Source organism: Halichoeres trimaculatus, unplaced genomic scaffold (genome assembly GCF_033239565.1).
Source record: "Halichoeres trimaculatus isolate MK-OKI-2021-1 unplaced genomic scaffold, fHalTri1.1 fHalTri1_scaffold_21, whole genome shotgun sequence".
Lineage (NCBI taxonomy): Eukaryota > Metazoa > Chordata > Actinopteri > Labriformes > Labridae > Halichoeres > Halichoeres trimaculatus.
The window spans coordinates 12,109,892-12,130,081 of NW_027437199.1; the positions used below are offsets into that span (position 1 = coordinate 12,109,892).

At 39.7% G+C, this 20,190-nt stretch overlaps 1 protein-coding gene across 2 annotated transcripts; it reads right to left on the minus strand.

Moving 5' to 3' along the window:
* Positions 1-3,728: 3,728 nt before the first annotated feature.
* On the minus strand, positions 3,729-19,653 carry adm2a (adrenomedullin 2a). 2 transcript variants are annotated; one of them, XM_074698330.1, is made up of 3 exons: positions 19,569-19,653; positions 18,964-19,273; positions 3,729-7,449 (listed from the first exon to the last, which is right to left on the minus strand). In XM_074698330.1, exons 2-3 carry the CDS (start codon positions 19,059-19,061, stop codon positions 7,032-7,034), a joined length of 516 nt encoding a protein of 171 aa, XP_074554431.1. In that variant the 5' UTR covers positions 19,062-19,273; positions 19,569-19,653; the 3' UTR covers positions 3,729-7,031. The 2 variants fall into 2 exon arrangements, with proteins under 2 accessions (XP_074554431.1, XP_074554433.1); XM_074698332.1 differs by having other exon boundaries at positions 18,964-19,270; positions 19,569-19,646.
* Between the last annotated feature and the right edge of the window lie 537 nt (positions 19,654-20,190).

Sequence of the window (20,190 nt, forward strand, 5' to 3'; positions counted from 1 at the left end):
TCCACAGCCAAGGAGGTGTCGAAGTTGGATTCTGATGGTTGCATCAGTTATATAATAGCGTGACGCCATAGCAGCATGACACAGTGTACCCTGCTAATAAATCCAGTAAAGAAGGAAACCGCAGCACGGTAAACAAAGAGCAACTTTGAGAGACATCTAGCAATTCATCTTTGTGATTTCAATGTGGCTCTTTGTTACAAAGCGCAATCGAGCTTTGTTTCAGAGAAGGTGGTGTTCGGCCAAGAGAAATGCAGCCACTGTCGCATGAAAAGTGATGATCCTTTCGACCAATCAATGGACTGCAGTGTTGTAGCTCCACCTTCAGAGATCAGATCAGTTTGGCACCCCTACAGAAGGGTCCCAAAAAGTCGGACGTCTCGTCTCAGTTATTTGGGGATCTATCACAGGATTATTCAGTGGAAGCCCCGTAAAATACGTGGCATGCCGAGACGAACCAAACTGAACCACTTGGTGGAAACAGGGCTTATGTGTCACACAATCCATACACAAGATGACCAACATGGTTTCATGGTGGCTTTTAAACTATTGGAAAAATGCAATAAACTGAATCTGTGCATGAAGAAAAACTTTTATTTTTGTGTTCATCTCTTACGTATTCCAGTGACAAGTTGAGTTCATGTTTCTGATACTAAAGCTATGCAGATCATTTCGTGATGTTGTAAACATGACCACAAATCCTGAGCACTGGAGGTGACATTGGGAGAACAATTCAACCCAACACAAGACTTAAATCTCAGGAGAGGAGAAATTTGAGTTTGTACATGACCAAAAGTCAAAGGTGGATCTTTTTGGTGATGGTAATGTCACATTTTTAGCATTTCCACTTTCACTTACAGATCCCCTGCTGGACTGTAATCAAACCAAAGCCACAAACCCTATCCAAACATCGTGAGCAGTTTCAGAGCCTAAATAAATCCAAGCTGGGACTATTTCTGTTAGACCTAGGCACCAAGTTGGCCAGTGATGTTCAGGAAAATCTTATGGTTCAGACTAAAAATGTAATGTCAACAGCTGCCTCCTGGGTGAGGGAGGAAAAAGGAAAGGTTACAATCACCGCATATGACCGTGACGCTGACGAACATACAAAAGGTTTTGTCTTACAGGCACAAAATAACTCACGTGGGTAGATTTTGGTCGGACAATGAGGGAGTGCTCAGATTGGAAGTGGAGGTTGATAAATAAACTGTGAAGTGTTTCATAAGATAGTGAAACAATCCTAAGAATGGAACCTGAGCTTAACTTGCTGTAGGGCTAGTGTTCGATGTATCAGAATAAAACATTTAAACTAAAAATTGTTGAAAGTTGCCTTATAACAAGCGTCCTGGCTCATATCATTTTATTATTTTGCTTGTAGAATAACAATTGTTGCAAATTACTTAGTTTTTAGGGGTAAATAGATGAACAAATTTAGCTGATACATCTGACTTTTGAGATATTTGTATTATTTCAAGTGTTAACAGCTTTTCAGTTATGAAAGACACCTTTGAGTTATATGATGTCACAACTATTTAATTGTATTTAAAAAAAAAAAAAAAGTTATTTCACACTGATGAATCTCTACTTTTTAAGATGTTCCAACCCTGCTGTATGAAGTTTATTGGGAAACTCATCTCCTGTGTTGAACCCGTGCAGTGGACCATTGAGTATTATGTTTCCTTTACAGAAGTTGAGCTTCTGCATCTGTATTCCAACCATGAAGCATTTTTAAAATGAAGGTTTTTACTCGTGAATCCTTGTCCAAAGATTGGTGGCTGTTTGACTCTGGATTTGGAGGTTTGCCGTCATAAAAAAAACCTCATGGTTTGAAAACCAAACCCATAACTGACCATTTTAAATCAAGGCCAGATTCTCAGCATTCCCAAACGCTGCGTATCAGACTGAATGTAAGGAGCATTCATTTTAACCCTCTGATGCACAAATTATGAAAACCTGTGTCAGGGTTTTTTTTTTTCTCAGGTGTTTTTATTCCTCTAAGGGCTAGATTGTTTTTTTGTTTTTTGTTTTTTTCAAATACCTGACTTTTTTTTTCATTAAGAAATCTTTTTTTTTTTTTTTTTTTTGGTAATTCAGTGAATTTGTTTTTATCTTTATGCCTCGCAAGACATTTCAAAAATGGTTTCAAAAACCATAGAATAATACTAAACTTAGATGTTATTGCCTGGTGGTTATCTTGGAGTCAGAAAAAATTTACTTGCAGTTACAACAACTGACCACTGAGCAGAGAAACCAAGTGACCAATCTGCATGAGGAGTGTTTTAGATGATACTACAATATCAACAGTTTTCATGGCTTAGCTCCTCAGATTTGTTGCTGGTCTGTAGCTTCAGTGAACTCCTGGAAGAACATCCAGATCAGTTTTGATTTGTGATGATGTTGTCAAACATTTTGTAACTAAATTTCCAAAAAGAGCTGCTGCAGTATTTGCTTTTTTAGCTGAATTGTCAGAGGATGAAGACAGTGTTTGGATTTCAAACACATAACTGAGGGTTGATCAACCGGCCTAATGTACATGACTTTTCCCAATAAGTTATGATCTAGATGTTATCCCACACCATACATAAAAGTTTGCATGATATATCTCTTCCTATACCATTGCCTTCCTCTTGCCCCCTCCTTCTGCTGTCTGCTGTGAAATGAACCAATAGTTTTCCTTCCATCGACCAAACCCCCCTCTGTCACTCATTAACTCTCGTCAGTCATGAGACACACACGTCCTGCTCTGATTTCTCAATCTTTCATTCACATTTTCCACCATCACTTGTTGGTTTTGTGATGCACAGACTTTAATGATTGACTTCCTCTGGGATTATTGGGTCAGAACACTTTGGTCAAGGACACAGCGCCACAGAGGAGGCCGGTTATGGAGCCTCGTGTTATTCAATCATGTGGTCCTTATGTCATTGAGGGATGCCTGGGTACAAAAACAAAGGTTGTACTTTTACTGCATTTACCTTTCAAAATGTTTGAATGTTAGCCAAGGTGTTTGTCTATACTTAAGAGTAAAAAAAAACACTTCAGTAAATAAATAAAGGATAAACACTTTTACAGTTTACAATAGTAATAATAAAAATAATAATATTTATTATTATTATTATTATTATTATTATTATTATTATTATTATTATTATTAACAATGGGTAAAATCTAAAAGAAGTAAGTGTGGATTCTCTTTATTAAAACATTTATTTTATGACAGTAACATAAAAAAACAGTAACATAATGACTACTTTACTTATCATTTTCTAACATTATGAAAGAAATTTGAGGGTAGAAAAAAAGTCAAAAGCACTAGAAATGTTTGTATTAATGATATTGAATAGGATAGCTTGAAATAATATTACACAGATGATGCATGTTTGAAGCCATTTAACCAATGAATTATTTTGATTCTTTTTTAAGTCTAAATTATATTTTCCATTGTGTTTAAGCTATATAGATGTTTCTGTTACTTTTTCCACTTTTGTTGATTATTTAATTCAAACTGATGTGATCTGCAAATTAGTCTGTTACTGTCTGTTCCTAAATTACCAGAGGAATCATGGGAAATACAACTATCTCTTTGTTGTGCTGTCGAGTTAACCAACCTCACGTACTCAGTTACTTGGCTTTAAACATGTCATAAGTGTGTTAAAGTGTTCAAGTGACATTTTGAATGGGCTTAGCCCCTGCTTTGGTGCATAGGAAACCCTGAGTGTGTCCAAACTGCATCAAGAATAACTTCACAAATTCAGTATTCTGTGTTCCGTTATTGTGTTTTAAAACATTTTCAGAAGTGTGCTTTCTTTATTGATTTTCTTCCTCTTGCATCTGTACAATGTGTGTGTAACAAGCTTCCATTTAAAATGCCCACACAGCCATGCTTAAATCACACTCCATACTCCGTCATGCTACAGTATAGTTCTTTATTCAACAGGGTGAAGGACATTGTTAAACAGTAACACTTTAACTAAGGTCACGTTAAAGGAGAGATAAATAGTCTTTGGTGACATACAGATATGAACATACAAAGATAACTTAAATACATAACTTTCTTTAAATAGTTGATGCTATAAATATTTTTCCGAGGTGCATCCACATGGAGTGCACTGACATCTACAAACACATTTAATCTCAAATGCAACATTTACAAGAGAAGCCTCTTCAGATTTTCACAAGTTCATCACAATGAGTGGAATGAAGAAACTCTAGACACAAATTTTTGCATTAAAGTGCTTTCCTGTGACCCTAAAGGAGATCATGAAACCTGCATGTGTCTCAAACTTACAGAAACATTTCACCTGCTAACTCTATCTGTACTCGTTCCTCTTTGCAAGTTGCATGAAGGCTCCAGATATTTCTATTGGGAGGTATTAGCGGTCATGCTCGCACAACTTTGCGTGACGCAACTTCTGACGCCACTAAATTGTACTGCGAAGACAGGGAGCACAATGGTCCACAGCACAGGTTCAACACAGGAGATAAGTCTCCTGATAGACTTCGTACAGCAGCTCAAACACAGGACTGGCACATTTTAAAAAGTAGAGAGATTCACCAGGGTTTTAGAGCGTTTCAAAAGTCTTTTAATGATCTGTCACGAGACATTGATTAGCTCCATTACAGCAGAGAGAATGGCATGTTTCACCTCAGCAAGCCTTTGAACAGATTAGATTTAAGACGGAAGAATATAACCCTGTGACCTCCAGGCCCCCCATGCTTAAAGGCACAAGAGAGTCAGGATCGTGACTAAGAGACTAAAAGTAAAAGGAAGCTATTGATGTAAAAGAGAAAAAGAAAAAGACACAAAGTCATACCAGAAACAGAAAGATTAAGATATAAAAGAAAACATTATTGTAAGACGTAGATCACATGTTGTAAAGTCATTTGATTTGTCAAGTATCGCCAGGTATTTGGTGAGTTTAAACTAATGCTCTGTGAAATTTCCTGCAATAGCAAAAGGCTAAAAGACTTGAGATTGAACAATCAAAGCTGAACATAGAAAATTCAGAAAGTGGGCCAACACTTTGGCCTGCAAATGAAATACTCAACCACTCTGTGCATGTTAAGTCAAGGCCACCACATAGAAATGTCTTAGAACAGAAGTTCAGAAGTATGCAAGTAATATCTCAACAAAAATGTAAGTTTTATGGAGATGGATGCAGTTTTTGGAGAGTTTAAGGCCCATCAAGTACTGGCACGCTTGCTTTGCAGAACTTGACCTCAGTTATTCTGGGCCTATAATCCGCCCACCATTTCAGAGTCACACAAACATAGAAACAAGGAAATGTGAGGGCATGTATTTTTGATGGTGCTAAGCCATTCTGTATACATATTTGAAAACGGGCGCACTCACACCTAACATTTTGGTTGCTAGAGTTTCTCATTAGAAACCCACAATGTAACAGCAGAGATTTCAGCGTCCAGCTCGAGACTCATTTAAACCCAGTTTACTAACTACATGCGAACAAAAAGACTGCCTTTTGCTGCCAATAAAACTGCATAACCTTCCGTGTGTTGTCTGTTTTTCTCTCTCCAAAAACATTTTTTCATTCTTCATAAACATTCCTCTCATCCATTAAATCTCAAAGCAAATGTGCTTTATTCAATGACTGGGTTTGTTGAAGGTGGATTTGCCCGCATTAAGAGCCTTGCTATGACGTCCAATTTGATGAAGACTTAGGGATAATGCTTTCCAACATCCCTTTGTTATGAAGCTTTGAAAGATGCACTGGGTTATAGGAATAAACAGTTTGTCCAATGTGATGTTTTTGTTCAACTTGGGATCTTTCCACTTAGGGTTTCTATGTGTCATGTTCCACAGTTTCATTTAGCAGATGCTTTTTTTCCAAAGTGACATTCAACACAAGTTACTGAACAATTGGAAAATCATTAAGGGACTTTTCTATCAGTCCATTTTTAATCCAGAGTTGGCTTCTTTGCTTGTTTAATTCCCTGGTGACTGTAGTGATCAGGTCAGGCTTATCAAACTGCTGTCAACCCAAAGTCCTAATTTGCAAGAGGGTTTAATAAATCACATGAAAGGGATATATTTCACACTTTAGGTGTGAAGTGATGGAACCCTGATCCATGGCTCCCAATTTTTCTTTAACACCTTTTTGGTTGGCCAAGATAATACAACACTGAAGGTGAAGGTCTGTTTCTGTTTAAACTTGGGTGTAGCCAAAGTCCTTTGGTTGGTTTTGATTGTAAAATGTGGTCTTGGAACACCAAGTCCTGCTCAGTGACAAATTCCCACTCAAACCCAACGTTATGGGATACTCAAAGGATGTCAGTGTTCATGTTAAACTTGAATGTCTTGTTGGGAATGACCTGGGAGTGCCAGAGGGGGCACAGCGAGCAGAGGTAAAGGGGTTCATTGGGTCATTTACCAGATTTCCCAGGTCTTTGGGGATACACTGGTTTTGACAGGTTGAAATCCACATTAGGGGCTTAAGTGTTTGATCAATGAGCCATGGGAAAACCACCAATGTGGAGGTCAGTGGGCAGACAGGGCCATGCTGTTGGGTGGTTTTGAGGACAAGCCTTCAGTCTCATTTTAACAGGATTAAATGTCAAATCAAGGCCAATCAGCTTCTTTGGGACTTCAGAGGCAGGGAGGGAACCAAAAGGACCAACTAGACTTTCTTCAATAGACAAAAGTTCCCAGGTCGGATAGAGAAATCGTCCATTCTCTTGATTGAATCTTCAAGAGTTTAAGTGTGCCAAAGAGTTGCACAAAGAAAAAGCTAAATTTGGGGTATTAGGGTAGATTCAGTCAACCATAGTCTTGAATCTTCAAGACTAAGACTTTAAAGAAGATTTGGTCAGCCAGGATTGTGAACAGCAGTCTTTCAATCCACCAATCAGCACAAAAGCCAAAGGGGAATATTTATGAAGAATAAAACTTTCACTTTAAAACAGATAAACAAATGAACTACATCAAAAGCTAATGTCAAGACTAGCAGTAATACATTAAGAGATAAATAAATGAAGATAAAGACAGACTTGCTCTGGGTGTCTCATGTTGTAAGAACTCATCCATAACTATGGGGGCTCCTGGGGTTAATAGGGGATGAGTCTTCTCTGCCGCTTTGACCAATGAGCTGATAAAGCCGATGGCTCAGATTCTGCACTTGACAGGTTCCCAGGACGCATCCCACTCTCATTAACTGGGGATGATGAGCGTGGTGGTGACCATGTCGTGATCCCGAATGGGCATGGCGACGAGCCCTGAGCGCCCTATGCTCGGTCTGTGAGGACTCAGCAGGTCTTGCCCATGCCAGGTTTGGTGAGGCTGCTCTTGCTCCTGAAGCTGGTTTCTGGGAAGGGAAACCGGGCCACCATTTCGGGGATTTGTTGGGAGCTTGGGAAGGAACGACGGAGGGAGTCTGGCTTCCTGGTGCCAGGGTTTGATCCTCTCTCTGGTCGAAGAGCTTTTCGATGAGGTCCAACCTAAAAATGAAAGAGAAACTTGGTGAAAACTGTCCTTTGGCTGTTTATGAGCTCCAGTAATAAAACAACCTTTAGGCATCTGTGCACCTTCCAGCATTGTCCCTATAGCAACTAATGATGGAAGTGCACTGACAATAGGATTAACTGCACAAAGCAGCTTTCATAAATGAAATCATTTCTACCTTTTGTGTGAACACTGCAAGACTCTGAGCAGCCAGCCCTCTACATGTACACCAAGCTTTCACTCCTTAAAGACCATTTACACCCTGTCAGAGAAAACATGATCTGTTTGGCTTTCCACATTGCTAATCAAAATCTGCTCCATGCTGCAGTTAATACTCAGCTGTGCTCTAGCAGTGACCGGTGAGAATTTAGGCCAGCCAGCAATGTCTCAATAAGAAAACAATCAAGTCTTAGTTAAGAAATAAAACAAACCCATGGAGTCAGATAATCTTGATTATTTCACCTCTGGTCAAAATCTGTCTCCATTATTTCTGCAGGATTTAACAAGTATTGTTTCATGCTGATTCAGAACAAACTAAAGAGTGAAACTGTTACTGACTCCTGGCTGTCTTTAGATTTTCACTTTTCAAAAGAAGAGTTGGCAGACCTTTAAAAAAGCAACAAACTTTCTCAGAAGCTGTTTCTCCTAAGGGAGTGGTATTTCAGTTAAAAATACTTTGGCTACAAACTGTTGACAGGGAGTCACAAGGACACTTTTCATTCAGGAAGATGATTTTCTCATGAATTATTGAAATATTGTGTGGAAATAAATAAACTGACTGCAAAACTCTGAGATAGCTTAACTGTGGTTTTATTGTGTACGCTAACTCACATTCGCCAAAGATTATTGATATTTTACGGCTGCTTCGATTATGATTGGCGAACTGTAGAGAGCAAATGGCAAAACACAACATTATAGTCAGTCTGCTGCGGTCAACTTATCATTTTTCACATACAGTCCAAGTTCCTGCAACTGACTGGCACCTGAGTACATATGTTTGCTGTGCATCAAGGCTGTTAATCCAGAAATATCATGTTTCAGCTCTTGGGCAACACAAACATGATTTAAGCCTCTACATCAAGGCTATTCGATTAAATTTGTGGTTTTCTGACTAAGAACTTTTTAGTTAATCTGCTGTGATTGTCCTCAGCTATGCTAGCTTGCTTTACTGTATTTATTGTAGTACAGCTCTGGTTGTAAGAAGCAGTCAAGCTCTGAATTTTAGCAACACCCTCATGAAATCCGTCAGGAAAGTTTGTCTGTAACGTGGCATGTTTTTCAGGGTGGTGTCTTTGGACATTATAATCTTTCGGCACTGCAATGCACTTGTTGCAGTGCAAACAAATTGGTTTGGTTTTTGGACTTAATCGTAACATAAATAGATAAATAAATAAATAAATAAATACTTTCCAGTCCACGCAGGATTAAACTGACAATTTTCCTTGCAGATTTTTTTAATTTTGAGGAAGAAAGAGTCATGCTATTTTCACCTGTGTAGGACTGCTAACGGTAACTTTTCTGATGCACCTGCTCAATGACAGTGCATTGGGTTAGTTGCTAGGTTACGACAAGTGTTGCAGTCAATATTTGGAATAATGGCGGAATTTTATAAAAACTTGTCAGATTTAGTAAAAGATGTTTTTCTCATCAGTTCTGAATCCCAATCACTTGGCAGCTGCTTTGGGGCCAAATGTAGCCTGTGGGCCACTAACGGAAAAGCCTTCCCCTACATTGTTTATGGATGTCAAACAAATCTAAAAATAAAATGGAAGGAAAGTAAATTGGACTAAAAATGACCTATAGCTTAAGCTAAAAAAAAATCCAACATTTAGAAACCTGGTACTTTTTTTTTAACCTTCCAAGGTACGAATAAATTTCAGGTGCAAATATTTTAGGGAGCATGTGCTATGGACGGCTTGATAGATTGACAGAAAAATTGTCTTAATGTTTCACTTTTTGTGTGAATAAAATCACACAAAGTGACCAGTTCACTTTTGGTTCACTTTTGGTAGAGTCTATTGGACGTTACATTGGGGCCTAGCTTGTGGCTGCTAGCTGAATCAATCCACAGACATCGTTGTGAGATGTTTGGTACCTTTTTGTCACCAGGACCAATGTGGAATTATTGGTTTGGTTAAAAATACTGGTTTAATTTGGGTGAACAGACGTTTGACTGAGAGAAGATTTCTCAGCACACTGGAGTAAATGACCTGTTGAGAGGGACCGGTTCTGCAGTGTGGTGAACCAGCAAGTACGAGTTGTTCAGCAAACACAGCACCGAGCATCTTGCCATCTGTTCACTGTTTGACAAAGACCGCTGCTTCTCACAACTCGACCCTGCTACTCTTCTCCGAACTGTCGCCTCTGTGTTTGTTTTCCCATCATCATCACCAGAAGCAAAAGAGAAACTGCTGAATCCAGAAGCCAGAAGAGTCATAAGATAAAAATGAAACTTAGGAATCCATTTTTGAGAAGGATACATCAGGACAGATATATCTGCAGTTTGCTTTTCTGAGTTTTGGGGAAAAAATCTTCCACTGCTTCAGGGTTGGCAGTAGTTTTCACATTCAGAAGCCAGGGTGCATCTACTTAAAAAAACATGTTCCACTTGTAAAATGCTGACTTGTGTTGTCTCACTTGAACCCTCAGTCTTTACTCATGGTGAGAGGCTGGTATGTGAGACATCACAGTGGCGGTCTTTACAGAAAGCCTGTTCTGTGGTGGGTTTGGGATTCCTCTGTGAAATGAGAAGCCTTTTGGTTTCTCCTTCTGCAGCTGCTAGTTCTCTGTTGGCAGGTCCAGTAGCCTGTAAATGACCTGCTGTGCAACAGTGGCTGAATAAATAGTTGCATAACGCCTGGCCGTAGACAGAGGCCAGCACTAGTTCCAGGACAGGCTCATTGTGCCACGGTGCCACATCACCAAGTTACACCCACCTGGGCTGCAGTCAGATTTGGCTGCACAGGAGAGCAGTTCACGAGTCACAGGGCGGCTGTGCCAAGTAGTTGTTTTTTTCTTTTCTGCAAACAAACAGCTGCTGTTGTGTCTGGGTAGAATCTTTAATGGTCTGTTATAGGGATGAATTTAAAGATGGTGAGTTTATGTGACCACTATTTTAACTTCTTGTTTCCAGCCAAGTAGGTGGATAGTCTTGAGTTTAACTTTTGGGGAATTTGTTCACTGTGGTTCAACTTTTCAAAAAAAGGGAAAACATGTGGATCCATCCGGTTGGAAATAGATCTTGGTGTTTAATAAGGTTACATGTCTGCCCATATTTACAAGGCCCGCTCAAATAGAAGTTTTCATACATGACCTTTTGTCCATTGACAACTTTTTTACAGCCTCAGAGCACACCGTTACACTTTTTGTTGAGGGGCCTTCTGGATATACATAAAAGGGGAAATCGCAGCTAGACTTGAACACAGTGACTGTGTCTATAAACTCTATGTTGTGCAGTCAATTTCCTAAAGATGACTCAGATGTTTTCTAAAGCCAGTGGAGTTGCCCAGACAGCTGGAAGCTTAAGGAAAAGTGGTTTTTAGAGCTTTGTCAAATTTGATTTCATTTTAAGAACCACAAGACTTTTGAGTTCATTTGAGTTCATAAGATTCTTGTAAAATTCATCCAATGTAAAAATCAGAAATGTGAAAATGACAACAGGCCTTTGAGCTTTAGAGGCTCTGAAATGGGGGACAGTAGTCCCTTTAGCCTGGTCAGTAATCCAGCTTTGTTTATACAACGAATGAGATTAAGTTGTACACTCTGTAGAGAACAAACTGGAACATAAGTCAAGCTGTGCCTTTACTATGCCTGTTAGCAGTGCTTTGACCTCTCCATCAGCCTGGAGAAAGTATCAGGGTACCCAGTAAATGTGCTTTTGTTCCAAACATTTGAGATTTTTTAAGGTCTGTATTTTAAAGGATGCCACAATTATCAGTATAATATTTCTAACTATAACATCCACGGTTTAACTTAACTGTCATGCATTCTGCTTCCTAAACATGGAGGGTTTTCTTCGTCATGATTTATTTGCCAGAAAATAATCGGATAGCACAAGGGAGAGTTAGCATAAAAGTGAATCCACCCTGTTATCTTAAAAGCAGCTCGAAAACAGCATGCAGCCAAATTGAAATGTCATGTTTTGGAGTGATTAATGTTGAGAGCTTTTGTAATCGTTGGCAAAGCCAAGACCAAGCTCTGAGTCAGCATGCCCAAAGGCAGCTCCAGTTATATCCTGTTAGAATAGGCTCTGGACTGATCTTTGGACTGACTCCTCTTCTTCCAGATGTAGAAAGAATAATGCAGGGAGAGGACTCTGCCTCAGTCACGTTTGATCTCACAAGACAAGCTAATTTGACTATAAGCACAGTCATCCCAAAACTCAACGGTAGTGGAAATCTCCATGTCTGGCAGCAGATCAAAGATGTTAAAGCTACTTTATCTCTAAACGTGCAGCTTTGGACTTATATTCCACTTGACCAGAGATGATTTATGGGGATTTTATAGTTTGATAAAAGGGCAGACTGATATCTCTTTGCTTCCTTGTTTGGTTTTCTGTCTCATGGCATCGCAACCCTCCGGATGACACATCACAGCTGGAGTGGCTTAAAGTTGTTGGAAAGCATCAGCTGGTTAAGACCTCCTCATTATAATCAACCATAACCCTGCAGAGAGCAAGACCTCCCTGAACCCAACCACAACTGTCTGTAATCGGCAGTAACCGGCAATAGAAGGGAACTAATTTTCTATATCTGACCAAGCTACTAGTCTTAAATCAAGAAACCTCAAAAAAACATCAAACCAAGGCTTAATCCATCAAAATACAGACAAACCACTACCGTTTAGCAGTTGCATTAACTGGTGCTACAGACCTGGCTAGTGGTGGGTGGCTGCTTTACAGCTTAGACACATCTCTTATACGTATTCGCATATGTATTTGATGACCTTTGTATTTCCATTTAGGGTTGCAGTCAGACAAGTTACTGATCTCTCTTTGGGAGAATCCAATTATAATATCAAAATGAGGTTGTTTGTGCCAATCTTACACAGTAACTGGGTACCTGTAGCCTTGAGGCTGTGTTATGCTTTCTGCCTGAACGTGACACGCGGAAATCAGACACACAAGATCCGTGCGAGAGAAGACATGAGGCTTTTATGCTTTTTAACACCCTGTGTGTCCATTCCCAAACTGCAGGGGGGCGGTGTATTTCAAATGTTAGTCTACCAGAGTACTAAACAAGAGTCAAAAAAGTTTGCCTTTGTTTACAACTTGACGTATCCGTCCCAGAGATTTTTCCAGGCTGTTTTAACCGATTTCTCTTCTCTGCCGAGAGTGGCCGCAATTTGATGCCATGAATTATTTACCACTCAGTTATCACGGTGATCTCAGTGTGAAGAGCCATACAGTTGCTGTATTTCTGCACTTCGAATACTACTCTTTGGCCATCTTGTCTGTACGTCTCAGTCTGGCAAGTTAGAAATTTTTGAGTGTGCATGGTGCAAAAATTTTCTGTGTGACAGGGGCCGCGCGAAAATGATGTCATTCATCCGCATGAAGCCGTGTTGACCCCGGGGATGTGTCAAGCATAAATCAGCCATTAGAATTTTCAAGAAAAACTCTTATTGTGAAGTATTTTGGATTGCTTTATGTTGTAAGTATCTAGCACGTGGTGTACAGTATTAAAAGTAATGACAGCGTGCACCATATAGGAAATGCTGACTCATCCTAACTTTTGATCAACATAGAAACAGGTATTAAGGTGGAGCTGCGGTGGGCTCTTAGCTACCTGGTAAATATTTACAACGTATTTATGTGTCAACTCAGATGTCTTCATACTGGAGACTCAGGCACAATTTAAACTTTTTTAGAATCAAAACTTAAAATAGTTTAAAATTCCTTGATTTAAACTTTTAGGGATCAAGAGTTTTTCAGCTGGCCTCAAGTGGACACCTGAGGATCTGCGGGGGGTTTTTCTGTTAAGTTGTCCCTGTCTGACTGGAGAGCTTGGTGTTACCATCTGACTGCTTTGAGTACTTTTGACTGAATCCTGGCACCTGGACCAGAGTGCCAACCCCAACCTGCAGAGGGCCTGCCTCATCTCTAACACCACTCTGCTGGACACTACATGCTTAGCAGTGAGACTGAAGCTTACCATGGCAGCCTTAATCAGCAGTAAAAATGGCACATTCATTTATAATCCGCCTCTGAGTAACAGTGAGGAGATTGTTGTGAACAGGAAGCAGGACAAAAATAAAGTAAAGGTGATTTATCAGCGCTAAACACTGGTGCTACTTGTTTGTGAGCCATTCTGCTTTCATAACCTCCTCAGGGGGATGATTTCTCTTTCTGCAAGCAACACCAGCAGCAGGTTTCCCGTAGTACAGGTAGTAAATGACGTACAGGGATATCAATGAAGAACTGTTTCTGCTTTGAAACCACATCAGTGCCAGGTGAGTATTAACAATGGCCATGCCAACGACAAACAAACATCACAAGGTTTCATCACACATGAGATGCCGTCTTTGTCTCACTTAAGCCATTTTTCTTCCATTCATCCCTCTCCCAAGCTATTTTCTGTACACACACAGACAGACTGAGTAAATACTGCATTTTTTATACTGTAATCCAGATTGGTGTGGCTCTCAGTGCAGAGTAGGAGCCTGCTCTTTATGGATGTAGAGGGTGGAATTTAGGTCTTAGCCATTAATCCACAAAAGAATTCTCCACTTTGCTTTTCCTCCTCACCCTCCAGAAACATTCAGATTGACCCTGAACAAGCTATACCACAGTTTATAGTACACATACATCTCTGTGCAGCCTAAGGTAAATATCCCCAAATAAGAGAGGAGATCTCTTCAGATGATTTACCTTTGTTCAAATCATCCTGTGATAAAAACAGTGATTCTCTGTGAATGTATATGTGACTGAGTGAAGAGTAAGGCCAAAACATGTCAGAATATGGTTAGCTAACCACGTGTGCCAAGTGTGTCAACAAACATCAACAAAACAGCCTGAATGGAGCCTTTTGACCATGTAAATATTTTGCTCAAAGCATCGGGAAGCATTTCAAACCCATACAACAACATAGGTTAATGATTTAACATAACATTTGAGGAAAACATGGCTTTATATGGCCTTGAAACCGCTGGAGCAAACTTGCATCTACAGCTAACACACACGGCCTGACTGACTTGTCATGTCATCATAACCTCGTCCAGACTGCACTAACGCCAAGCCGGAAGATGCAACAAAAGCTTGACCACAAATGAGCTTTACACGTCTTTCGTCTCACAGCAATGAGCCGCTTCCCGCTTCTGGAATCTGTACTCTAAAGCAGCTCCAATGCTAAAGCCATATTTAACTTGTTGTTTGGCTGCGGAAGCTGGATATTTTTCCCTTACAACTAAAACCACAAGATGTTATGTAAAAGGACAATGAAGGGTATGCATTGCGTGTGATCACCGGGAACATGCAATTTCTCCACGTTTGGAAAGCAATCGTCAGCCGTTTTTACAGCATCTTTGTGGGATTTTGTCGTGTCCTTATCAGGATACACAAAAAGGAGCTCAGACAGAAAACAAATGTGGACCAGTCATGTATATTATCATGCTGATGGTAACAGAACAAGCTGTGCTTTAAAGAGTTCAGAGCAGGATTTACTGTCCTAGTAAAATTCAGACAAGACATTTAAGGGGGATGTTGGAAATCCATATGAGGGAGAGTGAAGGAAAAGGGGACATGTCACCCGGGGGTATAAGAGTGAAATACATTAGTATAGACTGTGATCAGATACAGTCGTAAATGTCATCGCCCAACTAGAGGCCCTCAGTTAGTCTCTTTACATGCTTGTCAATCCTGTAATTACTGGAGGAAATCAGCATCAGGCACATGATTTGAATTAATCAGATTTATAAGGATTTATTACAATAAGAAGTCAGATCTAAAGAGGGCGCTCAGATGGTTTCGCAGAAAGCAGACACAAACAAGAACCAAAAGGCCTTTTCTCAAGAGCACAGTTGTGTTCCTCGTGGGAAGACAGTGAGGGATCACACTGTCCATTAAAGCACCTCTGCCAAATCAAACAACAGGTGCTCTAATGGAAAGGCCACACTGCGAGTGATAGAAAGTGTTTTCATGTGCACAGATGAGATCCTGAGGCTACGCAAGCGTTCTATAATCAGGCAAAGGCATAACACTACACTTGTTGTGGTCTGAGATATGATCTGTTTTTCCTTCGAAGACGCTTCAAACCAACAGATCGAGGGCATTATTCACAAAAGGATTGCGTAGCTTCTGCACTGCCTAAACCTGTGCAAACAAGCCAGAGGACAGTCTAATTCACAAAGTACACAAGAAGGGATGAGTGCAACATAAACTGCACCACTGAGTAAGTAATGTCGCTGTGCAACAGTGCTGTCTGCACTCAGTTAAACAGAATATTATGCATTAACTTGAAGCAAAGTAGAGCCCTTTTTGTGCAGTTGATCCTCATCACTAATAGCACCTGAGTCACTAACAAGTAGCACTAACAGCCACATATAGTAGAAGTGAAATAGTTAGGGCTTGCTGAGTGTTATGTCAGGGATGTCACACCCAAACTTTTTAAAGCTCATGAAAACTATTCCATATCTTGATGACCTGAAAATATATCTGTGTATTCAGTCTCCTGATATTGCTTTGACATCACTGTTATTATGATGATTAGGAAATGAATCAGTCTGAGCCTCAGAGTGAGTGACAGCTTATCTCTAACCTCCCCTGATAAGGTTCAGATTTAAAAACAAGAAGGACCACACAGTTGAGCTATGTGCCCCATGTATAGAGGCTCTCAGAGGAGGTGGTCTGGGTTTGTTTTGCAGCACTTAGCATGTTGTTCCTCTCACTCAGGCAATTAAAGCCAAAAATATCTTAGAAAACAAAACCTCCTGTTAAAGCTAACGTATTGGATTGTTGTTTTTTGTTGTTATTGTTGAAGTGAAGTAACTGAAAGTTCATCTAAAACTGCAACTAAGTCTTTTCTTGTCTTAAAATCTCACTCAGGTGCTGCATACGTTTTCCTCACACTATCACAGAAATGACTAATGTCTATAAAGCTGACAGAGCGGGAGATTAATTACAGTGAAGGGCAGGTGGTTTGGTGAAGGAGGCTGAAGCACTGTAGCAACAGAGAGGATACAGGAGCCAGACCGGACGTTGGGTTTGTTTGGATCCAGTAACAGGTGTTCAAAGTTTGATAAGATGCAAATATGGAGGATGTTCATTGGGAGGAAATTCAACTCACACATCATCTTATCCACATTTTATAAACATATGTACATGTTGAAAACTTATCTAAGAGTCTTTTTCAGGGATGTCATTAACTCCGACCTACTATGGGATTTGATGTCATGTCCATAATTCTGGATACACAGAAGAGAAAACTTTTTGATCCAATTGAAACTTTTTTTATTCTTCAAAGCTTCTCCCCATGACTGATTATTTACTTGACACTATGTTTTACTTTAAATGTCTCCTCTCAAAACTGAGATGCCATCTGCAGTTATTTGAAATGGCTGTCTTCTGTAGGGCAGGGCTATCTTTAACTCTTTATTGCAGGCTAGTTCAAATTTGGCAAGTCCGAATTATTTTATTTCGCTGAATGGTTAAAAAAATATTGTGAGACTGAGTGAAAAATGTTAACAAGCACGCTACATCATCAAAGTTGCACCTAAACTCCACAAAACCAGAAGAGATCTTTCAGTTGCTTTTTAACACAGCTTGAGGAGCACCCACAGACTCTTTAGTCTGACAGAATAGGCCCTCGGGGGTCTCATATCTGAATACGGGGGCCAGCCTCCTTCCCTGTGAATGATGCTGGTCTTGCACCCATGAATCCAAACTCCACCAGAAGAGGGCGCCTTTACACCAACTCATCCACATTCCTCACTGCTCCTCAGCAATGAAATGCCACATACGTATTGCATCGCCAGCAGGTTCTTTTTACACATCACAGCCCATAAACTGTCACTGTAATACGTGTGTTTGTGTGTGTGTGTGTTGGACTGTTAGTAATCAGACCTGTTGTTGTCTTGTTAAATCATGTTTTATGCTGTACTTTATGAATGAAAGCTCTGACACTTTAGGGGTGGAAAAGTACAGGTGCCACTCTTAACAAGATCCTTTAACAACAGACCACGCAGGTATTTCATGCTGGGCTGTTCACGAGGGACAAACTGGTTTTCCCACCTCAGAAATTATAGTTTTCCACAGAGAATCATGGAGAGATTAAACAAAACAAAACAAAACAAAAACTCTAGAAATAGAAACCCATGTGACTGGTGTTTGGGAATAAAGAAGGAGAAAGGAGAGATTAATGTTCACAAAGTTGAGTAAATAACACCTGGATTGTTCAGAGTACAAACTGTGTGATACAATTAATCTGATTCATGACAGATTCAGACGGACAATGTACTGTATACTTAAGTTTTTAAACACAGTAAGGTTCAGATTTACTTTAGACCGGCCGGCTTCAAAGCCTGCATGACCTCTTCTTAAGCGTTTAAACTTTGGCCTACTTTCTGTTCTACTAATACAAAAAGTTAAAGGAGACAACAACTTCTACCTCTCACCGAAACCAACACTCACATATCAAAAAACTGGACAGTTAAAGAGAGTCATTTTCTATATTTTTAAACTGTTCAAAAAGAAACACTGGAACTCTCGATTCCTGCTCTGCTGAAGGGCTTTTCTCAGAGACAGATAAAGGGGTGTTTTATTGTATCACGACACAGCCTTTGACCTTGCAGTCTACATTATCCGCTATCTTCTCGACACAACATTACAGTACTTTCACTTCTTTTACACACTGTAGCTAACACTGACTTGATACACATTCAGGCTTCATGGTAAAATGACTCAACTTTTCAACTGAACTCTTGTAAATAACTGAATAAAACAAGTTTTGACTTAAATAAAAATATCAAGCAGGTTGCTAAAGTGTATTATGTTATATACTCAAACTCATTGAAAGAAAACTAAGCTAACAAAAGTTTTAAGCTAACAAAAGAAGTTACAAAACTTGCCACTAAGAATTTTAATTCAACAACGCCAAATATCAACTAAAAAACAAAAATGGGGAAGGCTTATGCTTGATATGTGCATGTGTAAGACAGGGCTTCCGTACAAAGCATATTAGCATAAGGAGTACAGAGGGTATTACAGCTAACATCAGGTTTATTTTTAAAATACCGTCATTTAAATCATGTGTAACATGTAGTTCAAAGTATGTATCTTTTTGGAGATACATTTCATTGACAAAAACGCTTAATAGTGCGTTTAATCACCAACTTTGAACGAGAAGTCAGACCTATTTTTAAGAACTCAGTTGCGCAAGGATATTTAAATTAGCTGTGATAAGGCTTCACGTTCTTTAGACGTAATCTTTTTTTAAGAATGTCATTCAGCCAATCAGATGCGAGAAGCAGGTAGTTAATTTTTATTCAGAATGAGCTTAAAAAGGCGCGTGTCCTACCTGTTCGTGTCGGGACGCTCCGCCGCCGGCAGAGCCAGCAGCTGGTGGAGGGAAACCAGGCTGATGCAATACACAGTCAGCGGGAGAAAAGACCGCATCTCCGGGCCAACGTCCTCTTTACACCCTCTCCGGGAAGGAGGGGGCCACCACACCGACTGAGCGAAGTTTAAATCCCAAGAGTGGGAAAAAAATGAAGTTGGGGAAAAAAAGTGGGGAGAAAATGAATTGTTTCCCAAGTGATCAATGCAAGGTCCAGGTATCCAAACTTGACAGAGGTTGAAGTTGTTGAAGAAACCTTGAGGACAGCCTTCTGAAAGTGATAGAAAAGAGTCAATCAACTTGTTGCCGGCACAGTACAAGAAAAAGATAGTGCTGTAGCATCTCATGACTGGAGTGAACAAAGTGACATAATCGGGAAAAAAATTTGAACACACCTTCAGTACAGACGTGCCAAAAACTATAATTTAACCTCTTTATCTGATTAGCACTCATTAAAGTTGTGCACCTAAAGACTTCACATTATGCAACTTCAATGAAATATGCAAATAATTTACAGCCATCAAGTGAATACATTAACTTATTACACAAGTGAAGTCAAGTCTTACCTTTTTGGTATTTACAGCTCAGGCACTGGATTTAGTGTTGAGTTTTTCCCCTCAAAGAATTCAAACGTGTTGGTCAAGATCAAGTTCTGCAGTAACAAACTGAGTGCCTGCTGACATTGAGGGTTTAAATACTGAGTGGGCGGAGTTCAGTGACTAAAACGGTGGGCAATATCAGAAGCAAAGGTGCTTGCTGCACTATCATCATAACCTCCCACGATGAGAGCTTTTCCCGCACTGTTTTGGCTGGAAACACGGGGTTATAAACTGCTGTTGTTTTATTGCAACTGTAACTTCACATAAGCTCATAAAACAATTATTTTATCACGCATTGTATTAACTAAATCCCAGAGAAGTAAGAAGAGTTTAAAAGTTACATAAGGTGTTTAGATATGTTTATAACTGCTAAAGTGCGAGGCATTTCAGGTCTTGTTAGGAATATAATAATTTATTGTTATGATACATGAAAGGTCTCATAAAATGATTTACTCTGGAAGCACTAAAGGGGAGACCAGGGTTAGTGGTCACACTATTTTGATTGCTTGCTTACACAACATTACAATAACCAATGTTATATTTAGGGGATGCTTAAGGACTTGGTCTAAAATTAGTACGCTTATCCTCC